This window comes from Brettanomyces bruxellensis, chromosome 7 (assembly GCF_011074885.1).
Source record: "Brettanomyces bruxellensis chromosome 7, complete sequence".
Lineage (NCBI taxonomy): Eukaryota > Fungi > Ascomycota > Pichiomycetes > Pichiales > Pichiaceae > Brettanomyces > Brettanomyces bruxellensis.
Genome location: NC_054688.1, coordinates 1,229,831 through 1,245,539, shown reverse-complemented (window position 1 = coordinate 1,245,539; position 15,709 = coordinate 1,229,831). Strand labels below are relative to the sequence as shown.

The 15,709-nt window shown below is 41.1% G+C and overlaps 5 protein-coding genes and 1 non-coding gene across 6 annotated transcripts; 3 read left to right on the top strand and 3 right to left on the bottom strand.

Annotated features, from left to right (window-relative positions):
• Positions 1-7: 7 nt before the first annotated feature.
• On the top strand, positions 8-4,051 carry BRETT_005012 (uncharacterized protein; the record flags this gene model as incomplete). Its single annotated transcript, XM_041283497.1, has 1 exon — positions 8-4,051. One exon carries the CDS (start codon positions 8-10, stop codon positions 4,049-4,051), a length of 4,044 nt encoding a protein of 1,347 aa, XP_041136849.1.
• A 577-nt stretch (positions 4,052-4,628) lies between these two features.
• BRETT_005011 (uncharacterized protein) lies at positions 4,629-5,753 on the top strand (the record flags this gene model as incomplete). Its single annotated transcript, XM_041283496.1, has 1 exon — positions 4,629-5,753. One exon carries the CDS (start codon positions 4,629-4,631, stop codon positions 5,751-5,753), a length of 1,125 nt encoding a protein of 374 aa, XP_041136848.1.
• Positions 5,754-6,010: 257 nt separating this feature from the next.
• On the bottom strand, positions 6,011-7,144 carry BRETT_005010 (uncharacterized protein; the record flags this gene model as incomplete). Its single annotated transcript, XM_041283495.1, has 1 exon — positions 6,011-7,144. One exon carries the CDS (start codon positions 7,142-7,144, stop codon positions 6,011-6,013), a length of 1,134 nt encoding a protein of 377 aa, XP_041136847.1.
• A 522-nt stretch (positions 7,145-7,666) lies between these two features.
• BRETT_005009 (uncharacterized protein) lies at positions 7,667-8,537 on the bottom strand (the record flags this gene model as incomplete). Its single annotated transcript, XM_041283494.1, has 2 exons — positions 7,667-8,433; positions 8,489-8,537. The coding sequence occupies 2 exons, from the start codon at positions 8,535-8,537 to the stop codon at positions 7,667-7,669; spliced, it is 816 nt and encodes a 271-aa protein (XP_041136846.1).
• A 747-nt stretch (positions 8,538-9,284) lies between these two features.
• Positions 9,285-9,860, top strand: RPL43A (60S ribosomal protein L43A; the record flags this gene model as incomplete). Its single annotated transcript, XM_041283493.1, has 2 exons — positions 9,285-9,325; positions 9,584-9,860. The coding sequence occupies 2 exons, from the start codon at positions 9,285-9,287 to the stop codon at positions 9,858-9,860; spliced, it is 318 nt and encodes a 105-aa protein (XP_041136845.1).
• A 194-nt stretch (positions 9,861-10,054) lies between these two features.
• Positions 10,055-10,172, bottom strand: BRETT_005007. The gene has a single exon. It is a non-coding gene; the product is annotated as a tRNA-Ile (tRNA).
• Between the last annotated feature and the right edge of the window lie 5,537 nt (positions 10,173-15,709).

The following is a 15,709-nucleotide window of genomic DNA, read 5'->3' as shown; positions in this document are numbered from 1 at the left end:
CCGAGAAATGAGCAGTGTTGAAGCAGATTCCTTTAGCCAGGCAAATAAATCAGTAGACGACTTGCTAAAAGAAATAGATTCGCAAAGTCCGGAACTCAAAGCCTCAAGCAGTCTGAATTCCATAGACAGTGGCAACATTTCCTCAACTGGCGAATCACAGAGTGACTCCGATCATTCGGGGAGTACACTGAAGGGCGGAAATTTATCAGATGGCATTTCGAGTGGGACCGAAACTCGAATTAGTTCAAATCGCAAACCTGGGATTGCACTTCCAGATCTTTCGTTAAACTCAACAACAGAACCACTCAAGGTGACCAGCAGTAAGGAGAGTGGCGCAGCAGACGAATCGCTTCAAAGGGAACCGGGTCGGAAACTTTCCGGACCAAGACCTCTGGATGATGATGAACAAAACAACCAGTTGCAAACCCCAGTTGTTCTCAAAAGTGACGAAAACGGTTTGATGAAGACAATTCCAACAATTCACAGGCCGTTGCCGACAATCCAGCCGTCTCCATCTGACTATAGCATCCGCTCGATGCCGAATATAGCCAATAACGCACTGACCAGTACCGCAAAGCCAGATCTTCGCAATGTTAGTGGTGGTTCAACAGACTCCGAAAAGACTATAGCTCTGTCTCCACGTTCACAGGCCCTTAACTCATTCTACGATAAAGAAGTGGCTGAGCCCAGCGCTGGGCGCGAACCCGAGTCCGCCCTGGAGAAAACACCAATCCCTAACCTATCGAAAAATACATCATTCCCACTTCAAAATGAAATCGGGTCCGAAAGTTCGGATGACTCCGATGCCAGCACAGTTCCCGCACAAAGTATTCTCAGCACGGAAATCGTGAACAAGAGCATGGTGGCCACAAAGAAGCCAACCGCCGGAAAGCCTGTTTCTCGCGATGTGATTGGTCGAAGATCCGTTTCTGCTATCAGCAGTTCAACAACCATGACAAGCGAGTCGGACTTTGTTTCTGCAAGTGAAGGCGGGTACACCGATGAGGAATCAGACGAAATTGGTGCAAACATCAACGGTTCCGGTCTTGGCAACGGTCTCGGATTCCCGACATCCATTTCTGCATCCTCCGGCTTTACCGACGGAAATGAAACCGTTGCAACCGTTGGAGATCGTTCAGACACAGATGTGGAGCCGGATGCCACAATTAGCAACTCATCCTCCATGTCTATTTCTACAACAGTGCACCAATTGAGTGAGAAACCTGAAGCACCTTTTGAAAAAGCTGCAGATACAAGTTTGAGCAGTTCCGGCATGATTGAACAATCTAATTTGTCTGGCCTTGATGACAACTCTGGAGCATCTGTGATTCACCATACGGAACTTCTTGATTTAGCAAATGCAGAAAGTGGAGTTGATAATGGCCGGATGGTGTCTCAATCCACCGTAAGCACAACTAGTACTTTTGACTCTCGCAAATTTGTTCTTGAGGACCCACATTTCAATCCAGATGACACTAGTCATGCTCTTGATGGCTACAAGTATGATCCGACCCTTAAAGTTGCTCCAATTGATGGAAAAGCCGCCAATAATGGTATCTCAGTCCGGAAACTGCATAAAGACACAACTTCCGATGAAGTTGCTCCTCGTGAAAGCATTCTTGATATCTGGTCAAAGCAGGAGATGTTCAGAAGAGTCAGTAGTCACTCGGATGACTTCCAATCGCTTGGAAAGCACGGAAAAGCGAGGTTTTTGGTGAAATCAAAGCCACCCAAGTTTGTGCACGTTATTCCATCATCAAAAATTGCAATTTCCCCGTCACCAAGTTCAAAATTGTACTCGAACTTTGGTCCGGCCTGGGTGAAAAGTAGAATGGAAGTTCTTCCATCTGGTGAGCTTAATAAAAGCGTCGATTTGGATACTGCGGTGTTCGAAGAGAGAGATGAAGCAAGTATTTCTGCCGACTCGTCTGAAGAAGCAAGCACAAATGTGGATGAGCAGTCTCCCGGTACTGATGATGAAGGTAGTTTATCAGAGTATGAGGATGCAAAAAGAGATCTTGTGCAATCCACTGCAATTGGAGAAAGCGACGAAGATGTTCATGATGTTGAAAAAGTTGAGCCGAGATCTTCGCAAAAAGAAAGCGATGAATCTGCTCAAAGTAGCTCATGTTCGTTCTTGGATGAGTCAATAGACCTTGGAAAATACCTTAAGCACCCATTGGATAAACCAGACAACGAAGAAGACTTGTTTGCAAGCGATTGGGTTGATATCAGCGAAGAAAACTCCAGTCTGAATACTTTCAGCGGTGCAAAAATGACAAACGGAACCAATTCTAGTGGCAGTCAACTTACGCAATTGTGGAGAAATGGCACACTTAAGCAAAAGCCAGAGAAGCAAGTTGTTAAGGAGGATCCCGGTGATAAGTTTGTGCATCTTTCAGTCAAGGAGATGGAGAGTTTCATGATCCGAAAGAAGATGACGAAGGAAAAGTTCCAGATCAAGAATGCAAATGGAACTGCCGAGGTTGTCAGCAATATCTCTTTTAAGCCAGAGCAGAAAGGTCAAATGGTAGATGAGCCTTCTGCAGAGGTTGATTCCACTGCCAGTGCACTTATTTCCGATTTGGCTATTCCAGGAGGAATCCAAGGTGAAGAAAAAACCGAGCTAATCGATGATTTGGAAGCTGACCGTCTTTTGAAAAGCTTTGAGACAGAAAAGCACGATGATACATGTAGTGTTACTTTGAAAGAGGTGTCACCAACTGTTGATTCTGAGTCAGTCGAGCCAAAGAAGGAATCACCGGCAGATAATGGCAAGAAGATTTCACAGAAAACACCAAAGAAGCAAGAAGTGAATACTCCAAAGAAGGTGAAAGAGCCTGAAAGTATGGAAAAGCAGGCGGAAACGCGGCAGCCCGATCAAATACCTGAGAAAATACATCTTGTGGATGGAGAGCAAGGAAGACTATTCTTGAAATTGCAAGAACTCGAAAGTTTGAGGTTGCCAGATGTGGAAAACAGAAAGGCCAAGTTTAAGGTTGTTATCGACAATGGCATTCACGTCTTGTCAACTGAGTTTTTCGACATCAAGAGACGTAACGGAGATACCTCTATCAACAAAGAATTCGAGCTTATTGTTCCTGAAAAGTTGAATATCGTGATAACTCTCAAGCTGCAGTACGAAAAAATGCAAAACCAATTGGTGGAAGTTCATGAAAGAAAGCGTGTCAAGTCCAAGAACATCTTTTCGAAGATGTTCGGAGGAAACAGCATTGTTACAACGACCAAATATGTGAATAAGCTAGCGAAGTATGATCCGTTGTCTGAGTGTGTTGCTACAGATGGTTCCTTTGCAAAGATACATATTAACTTTGACAACTTCAAGGACAAAATTACCGGAGAGGTGGGAAATTTCGTCTTGGATGGTTTCAATGAGTGGAGGATGGTGAAAGTGGGCAAGAATCTAAAGCCTCGACCTTTCAATATTTGCAAACTCCGGGCGGAAATGCTGTTTGTGCCGCGTAAGTCTAAATATGAGATCCTGCCACTCAGTATCAAAAATGCAATGAAGCAAGTAGAGGAAATTGGCAAAACTCTTACCTACATGCAGGAAGGATACATGTATCAGGAAGGAGGAGATATCGATGTGTGGACAAGACGCTACTTCAAGCTTAAAGGATATGATTTATATGCACATAACGTGGACACAATGAAGCTGAAGGCCAAGATCAACTTGAGAAAAGTCGTCTACATCGATTATCCTGGTAAGAAGCCTGTTGATAGTACGGATTCAGATGCAAAATCGCAAGTTTCTGCATCTTCGGCTACAAGTGACAACACGAAAAGATCCAGCCAGAGAATAATTAGCGAGACTTTGATACTCAACAACGGCTTCAAGTTAAGGTTTGCAAATGGCGAGTCGATCGACCTTGGATGCGACTCCAAGCAAGAAAGAACCGTTTGGATCACTTTAATAGAAGATATCATCACCAAGAATAATTTCCGCTGCCAACCATGGGTTAGGTTAATGTCGAAAAAGATGGCCGAAAGAAAGGAATGTGCTTATGTGCCTAATTCGGTTGGCGCATGAACTTCTTTAATATGTATGTTACAGTTTTGTTTTTTTGTTTATTAGTTTTGTATTTACTTATACCTCCAACGTTCCGTTCTTTGTTCGTTTGTTTATTTAGTTTCCATTCCAGTTCGTTCCCTTAATAAAGTCTACCTGTATTCAAATATATAGTGATTATTTATTGAACGTTGCTTGTTCTAGTATTTACATGATTTCCCCTCTTTCGCTTGCACCTTTATTGCTGAACTTATCTGCTAGATATAACGGTTTCAGGACTTTTTCCTCAATTTTTTTTTTTTTCATCTCCTTTTGGAAATCTACCGGCGAGCCCGGTTATTACCTGATCCGGAATGTCAGATCCGCTTTATCTATGATCAACTACTAACTACGCCATCACCAAGCATGCATATGTAGATAAAAGTAACCGGCTTCCCGTATATTCCTATATAAGTATGCAATTCAAACATGTGGTATATATATAAAGAGGCGTAAAGTCCAATAGCTGGTAAATTTTGGAAGTAGTTCAGTACAGAAAACAATAAATTCGAAATCGTCATCATCCAACGTTCAATATTCAATTATATCTATACACAATATGAACACTAAAATTAGCATTTCTCCCATTCCGGGAAAGCCCCTTGGCGCAACAGTGAAAATGCCATCTTACACTACGGATCCGTCAAAGTTGAACGAGGAAGATTTCCAGTTGTTGAAAAATGCACTATTCAGGTATTCAGTTTTGGTAGTGCCAAACGAGGCAGATCTTTCACCAGAATCCCAATATGCACTTACAATCAGATTCGATCCTTCAACATCAAACCACTATGGTCACGATGAGAAGCTATTCCATTCACCGGAGTCCGTTCTTGCAAAAGACGGAAAGTGTGTCCCTAGAAGGCCTGAAGTCATGATGGTTGGAAATGGAACTTTTCCAGCTGGTCATGAAGGAATGCGTGAATTTACTTTGGAGCACCCATCACAGAGAACCTTCCACAAAAGGACACTCACGCCAAAAGAAATCACCAATCATCACACCAGATTCTATAGGTGGCATATTGATGCCGCCTTGTACGAGTATTCACCACCTGTGGTGACTACTCTTCTTGGAGTGGTTGTTCCTCCTAAAACTGAAAGGCAGACGATTTATTACGATGACGCCGGAGAAAAGCTTGAAGTGTCAACTGGTGCCACAGCCTTCATCTCCGGAAAAACAGCCTTCGATCTCCTATCGCAAAAAGATAAGGAGTTTGCCTTAAACACAACCGTTGTCTACGCCCCACATCCGTACATATACATCCACAAGTGCAAAGCAACATCTGACGGTCTCACTATGGTCTCAGAAGGCAAGGAAGTGCCTTTAGATGAGCTTCCACATTGGGAAGAGGCCAAATTGAAGAAACTGCCAATGGTTTGGACCAATCCTGTGACTGGAAACCAGCATTTGCAGATACATTCTTGTTGTGTGTACAACTTGGTTGACAAAAAGACGGGAAAGGTGGTTGCAAAGCTGGAGAAAGCAAGAGAAATCTGCCATAAGCTGGTCAGACCTGCAATTTCCCCAAGTCACGTTTATGCACATGCCTGGAATAAGGGTGATCTCTGTATTTTCCATAACAGAGGAGTGATCCACTCTGTGACGGGTGAAATGCCAAGCAACGAGAAAAGATTGATGCATCAATGTAATGTTGCAAGTGGCTCGGATCCCGTGTGTAATGTGTAAGTGCTCATCTACCCAAATATATATTTATTATCCCGTGAAAGGAAAGTACGTAAAGAACTGCTAAGGCAAGTAGTTATAAAATTAGTCGATGTATCTCTTGAGTCCCTGAATGTAGCCAAAAGTGTGTCTTTCCATTTGGGGAAGCCTCAATAGTCGTGAAGTTGTAAAAAGACTTCACCCTGCCAAGCATCCACGTATACTTGCCACTTTTTCAACGGTTTCATCTGTGTGTCCTTGAAAGCAAACTTATCCTCCTCTCAATGCCTTCTACCGCTTCTATCCCTGTAGTTTTGGCCGGATTTTCGCCCACTACGCATATCCAAGGCTCTATCGGACCTCTCCCTGTAATTTGAGCTGCTCATTCCACCTTGTTGCCTGCCCATCGAAGGTTCTGGAGAATTCGATGAGGCAGGTGGTCGCGAGGGAAGACGCGGCAGGTGTGGAAGAGACGATCGTCCACTATTATTCTGATTCATCATGTTGTTACTATTACTATTGTTGTTCATGGCTGAAGAGTTTATCCTGTCATTATTTGCATTTGTGTTGCCGTTGTTGTTACCATTTCCACCATTCTGGCCATACATTCCGGGCATCTGCATTCCTGATGGCATTCCTGATGGCATTCCATTCATGAATGGCGGCATTCCCATTGGTCCCATCATAAATGGAGGTGGACCTCCAGAATTGTTGCCATTTGGCCCTGGTATTGGACCCGGCATCATTCCCGCCATTGCCCCACTGCTCATAATCTCTGCCATAACTTTAGCCGGGTTGAAATCTTTCCTTAGCGTGTTTTGCTTCTTGCAGTAAGTGAGCCATGATATCTCATCAAATCCATAATTAAAGTAGTCCGACAAATCCGCACCCGGCTGTCTCCATGGCTTATCTTTTAATTCATCTAGCGTGAGCTCCGTCACCGGAACTCCGTCATATTTTCCCACCTCATTTATATCGAGTCCGTGTGTTTCTTTCAGTACTGGAACTGTATGTATATTTGTGCTTGCATTATTGCCATTGGTGTCCTTACCTGCTTCTGTATTCTCTTCACCTTCTTCTCCTGTTTCCTTGGATACCACCCCTGGTGTTTCTGTGTTTGTACCTGTCGATGCTAAAGGTCCAATCACAAATTCGACATCCGAGTCACTACTATCTTCTAACATATCTGTTTCGTGTTCTCTTTCTTTCTCCATATCACTATCAAGTTCTTCCTTTTCAGAACTACTTTCCTGCTTCTTATCATTCTTGCCATCAGAACTTTCCTCGCCTGAAGTATTGTCTTTCTCCGTATTTAAAATATTCACGTTATGATTGTTACTCTCTTCTTGCTTATTCACTTCTGACTCCTTCTTATCATCGCTTGGTCCATACAAAAATTCGTCTTCTTCATCCATAATGTGCTCAATTAACAATCTGTATTTCTTCTAATGACCCTGTTTGTGTTCCGCGTTTGGCGTAATAAGGTATATTTGATTAATTTCTATACTGCTAATTCAGTTTGTTTAGTGCCTTCAATTTTCAAGATGTGAATAGGCTGTATCAAATTTATTGATTTCTTCCGCGAATTTTTTTTTTTTTTGTGCGTTCTCCACTTTCCATCCTTGCTTACGAATTCTCCTTCTGCCTTATCCATACTAAAAAGTTGAATCCTTGATTATTGCTGAATCAGCTTATGATGAATATTGCATGGAATTAACTATCGCAATTAATTGTAAACCATAATGTACAAATTATATTTGTGTCTATACTTTGGTATTTAAATACTTGTTTATTCAAACGGTCAGGTATTTCAGAAATATAAATATGATCGGTATTAATCCAGTAAGAATTTCATGTCAACCGTTGGACATAAGTATTGACTGTGAATAGCAGCTACCAGATGCAAACAGTAAAACATTAATCAGCAATTTGGAAATTTATTTATCTTCTTGAACATCTTCCTTTTTTCGTCTCTTATTTTGTTCCTGGATATCTTCGTTAATTCTCTTCGCTCTTCTTTCCGCAATCTTCCTCTTGGCCTTTCTTTCCAATTTGAGAACAAATAATCGTTCTTCTTCATCCAATGATCTTAAATGAGCAACTGCAGTGCTAACATATAAATAAAATGCTCTTTCATGTTTTCTTGGAGCCGTGTTAAGAATTGCTCTCATCTCTTTATTTGATATCAATTTTTGTCTTCCTTGATGTGTGAGTATTGTTCGACGTACAATATCTTGTTGTAGTGGATCCAACAATTCTTGAATTTTCCAAAAGTGATCATTGCTTTCAAGTACCTCACCAATATTAGCCGCTAAAGATAAACAATATGCAAAAGCGAATCTGTTTTGTATTTGTCTTTCTCTCCATCTTGCTTGTCTTGATCTATTGTTGACCGTTAAAATACCACCAAAGTTTGGATACCCTCTTCTGTCGTGCCTTAAATTTTTTTCATCTCTCACCCTATCGTTTATTTCCTCCTCATTGCTTGTAGCCTCTATCTGCTCATCTTTCTCTTTTTTGCTAACGTCATTCTCACTCTGCACTTCTGTTCCATTGTTGATTTCTGTACTCACTTGGCTCGTCCCTCTTAGCCAACTCCAGGCATTACTACTACTTCCGATTTCGCTATTCTCATCTCTTCGTTCAAACAGATTTCCAAAAAACCCATGGACATGTTCTCCAAGTTTTTCAATATTTTTTCGTGCTGTGAATGTTAGTATTTATAAATACAATTCTTGCAATAAGCTTTGGCAACTAACCATCGGATGCAACCTTTTCTTTGTATTGCTTGAGACCAGGGCCTTTCATATTCTTGTCTAATCTGCTAGCCGTACTTAATGAATTGTAAATAAAAGTACAATAAAACTACAGCAGTAACAAATACTTAAATAAAATACAAGTACAACAACAGCATTGCTTGTTTGCCCCATTTTCTCAAGTCCCTTTTATACTTCTCTCGGCGTCTAATTCAACATATACTCTCTTTCCTTTTTTGTTTTTGCATCCCTGCACATGTAATTGCTTTGTGCACAGCCACATACATTTTATGCTGAGGCTCAAGCAAATTTCTTACGTGTGAGGTGTAAGGTGTATAAACCTCAAGTAATACTTCCAACAAAAACTTTTTCTTCTTTGCCCATCAACTCGCTTTATCTGGCTTTGTTCGCAATGTCCGCGAAATTTTTCATTCTGACTTGCACGCACTAGGAAGTTGAAAAAAAAATCTCACTAGTAGGAAAAAAAAATTGAAAGGATATTTCATATTACTTCTCCACTAGGTACTTAGCTTTAAAGTGTTCTTCTTGAATATTTTAATCAAGCAGTAATAGAGTTCAGAATACAAACAAGATGTATGTTAATTAGCATATAATATGGGAGCACAGTGCGATTGAATTAGTTGAAGTATTCAAGTGATGATTATGATGAAATGACATGTATGCAGATAGACGGAGAAGAAATTAAATAAAATGAATCAGAGTCATTAGTTTAGAATGACAGTCAATTTTACCCCTTAGATGTTAGCGTTGGGCCATGTGGAACCTTAATCGTGTTGCTATGAACGATTTAAAGAGCACTCCATTGGTTTTATCGAGGAAGTATGTTTCACAAGAAAAGCAAGCAGGGTTTCACGTGAAGAAAGTAAATGCAAATTGGTAAAGGGTAGCAGCATTCAACAAAAGCATCATTATCATCAAGAATTTCAAGGATGTTGGTGTTCAGATCATGGAATTCATACAATATTCAATCGCACACGTTCCATTTTGTGATTTTGGAAACTATCAGTAATATTGGTAGTGACCCAAGCAATGCCTAGTGATTAATTAATACTAACATTAATAATTATTTTGTTTTAGGTCTAAAAGAACTAAAAAGGTTGGAATCACCGGTAAATATGGTATCAGATACGGTTCTTCTTTGAGAAGACAATGTAAGAAGCTTGAGGTTCAGCAGCACTCTAGATACGACTGTTCTTTCTGCGGAAAGAAGGCCGTTAAGAGAGAGGCTACTGGTATCTGGAAATGCAAGGCTTGCAATAAGACCATCGCTGGTGGTGCTTACTCCGTCTCTACTGCTGCTGCTGCCACCATCAGATCTACCATCAGACGTTTGAGAGAGTTGGTTGAGGCTTAAATGAGTCACGATGCAAACTTTTCGTTTTGTATATCTATGATAGTTTAATAATAAAAGTGGTGTTATTTTCATTCAAACTTATTGGTTTAGTTTTGTATGTTGTATTCGTCAATTTGAAAGGGTACAGTAGTCATCTTGTCAGGTTTTGAATAAATTAAAAAGTTGCAGGACAAAATTTAAAAAAAATTGAAGAGTGGTACGTACGGGGTTTGAACCCGTGACCATCGCGTTGCTTGGAACGGTGTGACGTAAGTATAGACGTCAAAGATACGACTATAAGCACGATGCTCTAGACCTCTGAGCTAACATACCAACTTCGGACAAAATTAGTTCGGTGGTTCTCTACATGCTAAATAATTTTTGGCACTTCAAATATTTTTGATTTTTTTTCAATTTTTCATGTAGTATCCAGAGGATATTATAAATTTTATCTATTTGTCAGTATAAATCTATTACAAAAATTTGTAACCAAATTATTAGAATTCTCTAAAATTGTCAGAGTATATAAATCCCGTGTGACATTTGTATCTGCTTAATTGCTCACATATCTCTGTGCCGTAGCACTACTGTCGGAACCTATGAGTTATAATAATGTTTCATATGTTAATAACGCATAAAGGTTCAACTGGTATTTGATTTATAATATGTGAATCAAATTAATGTTCAGACAGATAGAAGAAATAATTCGCGGAGAAATTTTTCCTGTGAAATAAATTTCTCCCTAATCTACTTTCGGCTGAGAATGACCTATTCCACTTCTGCGGAAAAATATCTCTTATATGTATGTACTACTTTTTCCTTATATACTATGTGTCTCTTAGAAGGGACGACGACTTTATTGTGTAATTTGCAATACATATTCATATAAGGAAATCCATCTTGAAGTGAACCTTCAGCTGAAACCAAGAGTAACCTTCGGGTTCTCGCTGGATTACAAACGTGTTCGTAAGGACCCTATTTTGTTATGGGGGTCATTCTATGCAACAGAAGTCTTTTCTATATCCGAACTATACGGCCAATCCCGTTCATAACCTTGGGCATCTGCGCGCTCGGTAGTGCTACGGCACAGAGATATGTGAGCAATTAAGTAGATACAAATGTCACACGGGATTTATATACTCTGACATGGCGTCACAGACAGGATACTCAGTTTTGCATAAGAATTGTGGTTCGCGACACTATTAGTTTTTCAAATACTCTTTCATTTCGGATCGGCGAGAATTAACCCTTTCCAGGGAATTTTCACTAACAAATTTTTCATACGGTTTTATTGCACCGTGTGGGAAAATTTCTCATTGGTCAATTTAGGTCGACAGAGGATTTTTCTTAGTTGCATAATACTTTTGTGCTACCTAGGATTAAGATCTAGCCTAATACCTCTAAAATTCACAGATTTACAATTGCAAAATCTTCTCAACTACTTGCAAATATTATCAGGCACTACTGTTCAATTTACCAACATGTACTCAGCTTCCAATTCAACCGAATCTTCTCAATCATCAGAACTTCTTCGTAGCCTTGTTAGGGCTATAACCAATACTAATGAAAATTTGAAGTTGATTCATCAGGATCTTGCTGTTAAGCGTCTTGACCCTGAGAAAATCAGAAAGACGGTTAAGGAAAGTGTTGTCCCTGCTATTCATTTTTTGCGGGACGAAGATGGACAATGTAGTCCTATGGTGTTCATTCGCTACTTGAGTGAGCTTAGAAGTGCTCTAAAGGACTATGGTTATGAGCAGGTCTGTGCTAACTTTGCAGAACAGAAATATGACTCCGTCTCTGACGAAGAGGAGTTATTCACGAACGAGACTTTGAAACAAACAAACGATGGCTCTGTTTATGTTATGTTGAGAGATTACTATAGGAAATCTCACGGCAAGTATCCATCCGCAGCAAAGATGTTGAATCTTTTACGTGACCGACACTCGACTATTAAGCATAGCAAGCAGTCTTATCTTAAGGCCCTTGCAAAACTTCGGTATGAAGATTATACCAAACCCTTTTTGGACTACTTTAATCTAATCGATGACTTTATTAATGCTATTAAGAGCGACGGTTACAAAGTCGATGATGATGATATCCTAGAGGCATTGAAACCAGGTGTTGTTAAGTTGTGCGAGAACGATCGAAACGAACTCAATCAAGTTACTACACTAACTGAATTTAAGGAGTGGATCATTAAGGAGGTCAAGATCCAACGTGTCCCTAACAGGGAGGAGGTTCAGATCCCAAAATACTTATTGAAGGGTCTTTACCATTCTCAGACCGACTCTAGCGGCACACACAACAAACAAAAGCAATATTCTTCGAAGCACGGTCAATCTAAAGGGCAGAGTCAATCGAAGAAGGACTCACCCGAGAAGAAAAATGTTCACAACTTCAACTTGAATAATCACAACGTCATATCTGATCTTGAATTATTGGGAGGTGTTCCGATGTCAGGTAAGAACTTACCGAGTTTCGTCTAATCTTATACTTATTGATGGAGGAGCGGGAATTAGTCTTACCGGGCACAAGGAATGGTTACATGATTTTGTACCACTTACAGAATCCGACAATATTCAATCAATAGCCTACGATCATTCAACGAAAAATCTAGAGGGTCTAGGCAGGTTGATCTTCAATTATACTGGAAATTTACTCTCAGTTGATGCTTATTATTACGAGGGTGCCCCAACTATTCTTTCAGAAGACGATATAAACAAATGTCCAGAGTGCAGTACTCAAATCTATCATCATGACTTCGGAACTACTTCTCAAAGTTATTCGAAGGTTCTAAATGTTGGTGAAGAGTGCATACAGCTTATTCAAATCGACAAGCTATGGTATATTCCTGGCGACTACAACCAATTCATTGTTGGCGGTGGTCAAATGGCAATCAATAATTTACATTTAAAACTAGGACATGCCAATACAAAGCTGATTCGAGACTCTATCTCTCACGGAACGATCTCTGTTTCCAAGGAGGAGAAAAATGAGCTAAAGCACACAGCGGATCATGGTTGCGCAAGATGCTTACGGGCAAAAGCGAGACGTGCTGATGCAGTCGAATATTCTCGTGATTATTATTTGCGCCCAGTACCGTTTGATATGGTTTATACAGATGTTTGTGTTGTCAATCTGCACGCTAAGAAAGGCGACCAAGGTTACATTGTTACTTTCAAGGATCAGTTTACGAAGTTCACTACAATTTACTTCCTGGCTCATAAGAATGATGTTACCGCGGCGGTCGCCAAATACTTGGATTGGGTGGAAAATCAGTTCAGCGAACAAGGGTACAGAGTGCACAAACTCTATTCTGATAAGGGCACTGAATACCTGAACGCTGCAATGAAGACACTTCTTGAGCGAAAAGGTGTGGAACATCATACGACCTCAGGATACATGTCGGCATCCAACGGTGTTGCAGAACGGTTGAATTTGACAATAATGAATGACACTCGTGCTATGTTACAGGCTGGAAAAGTTCCTAACGCATTTTGGAAAGAGGCAGCGTCATATTCTATCTTTATACGCAACCACCTCTACCAGAAGAGCATTGACACTAGTCCAGTAATGGCACTGGGAGTGAAGACTCCATTGAAGGCAAAGGATATACATGTTTTTGGCGAATATTGCGTTGTTACTCAACCTCCGGATTACTTACCCAAGCTTCACACTAGAGGTAATGAAGGAATATATTTAGGATTTGATCCAAACACTTTTGGCTCTCATGTCTTTGTTCCAAACACTCCGGGAGATTTGCGATTTGGCAGTCATGTTTATTCAAGGAGCGTGAGTTTTCTCAAGACGCCCATGTTGTATGTGGATTACTGCTTGAATCATCGAACTTTGAATGATGACCCTCTTATGGAACTTTATGATCCGCGTTTTCAAATATTTGCCGATCTAGAGTCAGAGGAAGCACCATTAAGTTGCGACGAAGCAGCATTGCTTGCTGACGATCAGGTTGAAAATGATTTAACATTGTCACCCGCTGTCGAAAGGACGTCGCGTATCGATTCAAGTATCGACACGAGACCTGCTACCCCTGAAGATGAGTTGATAGACACTCGCCCTAAAGAAAATATTTCGAAGGCTGGAGCGCTCACTACGTCTTCCCTTGCTAAAGAGGAAATAGAAGCAGAACCTCCTAAGGTTGCAGACGATACCATTGTCATTGATACCTCACCTGGAGATACTCAGTCTTTCCACGAGTCGACGGATCATCCTGGAAATTTAAGTACGGATGAGTCTGACAACGACCCGGACTGGACCCCTGACAACGTCAGTATGCAAGACTCTTCTTCCGAGTCTGAGGATTACTCAGATGACGACTCACGTGAGCTGTCTGATGATGAACCTCAGACTAACCAGGCCCCAGACGAAAGAAAGGATGTAGAAGGTACTTCTCTTTTCGACCTGGATCCAGGAGATCATTCGACTTCCGGAATACACTACAAGAAACTTCCACCCGAGGTAAGGGTCGAGGCGAAGAATCCCGGAAAGTCGCTCGTTAGCCAAAATGCTGGTAGGGCTAAGCATCCAAAGCGTTCTCGGAAAAGACGCGAGGGTGCACAGAGCGACAAGCTGAATAAATCAAATGGTCGCTCTACTAAAGGTGGTAACACTACTACCAATGGTAGAGCAAATTTTAAACCAACTGTTGTTTCCACTGCAAAGGAGTCAGGGGACTCTTTACAAACTTTAAATCCATCGAATAGCTTCGGTAAGCATGTGAAAGTTGGAGTTTCTGATACATGCAAGTTAGATGCATGGACTGAAGACAATCAGAAGCCGAAGGGTGCAGATCCTGTTAAGGCAGGGATCGAACAACGAAAGCATACGGAGCATTCAGTCGCACGCACTATAACATCAGACGACAAGAGCGCTGGCAGTCAGCTGATGCCAAACTCTTCAATCAAGCAAGCCAAACACGGAGATAAATCACCTCAAGATTACCCACATCCTCCAAGACTCGATTCCGGAAAAACGAGCAGTGAGATGTCTTCTTCCGTGGCTGGTAAAAAGTCTGAAGTTACATCTTCTAAAGGGAATAGCTTACCATCGTGGCAAGGTCGTAATATGCGTTCATTGAATCGACCATTAACTAGAAAACGTCAATTTCATGATGATGGCGATCTGGACCGATATGACAGCACGGTGCCACCGATCGGCACAGGTAGATCTAGGCTGAAAGCAAAAGGCCGCTGGCGTTATGCGGTTAAACACAAGAAGCTCAAGGTCACCCAAGTGTTGCTAAGTGATGTTCACCTGGCAGTTACACCAAGTAGCTACAAGAAGGCGATAAGCAGTAATGATGGAGCTGCAAAGTGGAAAGCAGCAATTGCTGATGAGTTTAACTCTCATCGGAAACATTGCACCTGGGATCCCAAACCTATTATTACAGATGATCCTAGAATTTTGAGCCGGACGGTCTCCACAGGTTGGGTCTTCAACATCAAGTCAGATGGTTGGTTCAAAGCGAGACTCGTTGCTCACGGCGACCACCAGAAGGAGTCAACATACACCTTGACTTTTTCCCCGACACTTCGACCTGAGATCATGAGGAGCATTCTTGCTCTTATTGCTACACAACACTGGTTCATGGCACAGTTTGATGTTAAAACGGCTTATCTTAATAGTCCAATTGATACCGAATTGTACATCTATCAGCCACAGGGCTATCATAGTTCTGTCAAACCTTCCGATGTATCAACCGGTAAGAGGGTGGTGTACAGGCTTAACAAAGCCTTATATGGTCTCAAGCAATCTGGAAAATTATGGCACGAGACAATCAAGGCATATTTGGCTAAGATTGGATTTGAATATTCGAGCCCATTTCCTTCCACATACATTCATAAAGATGT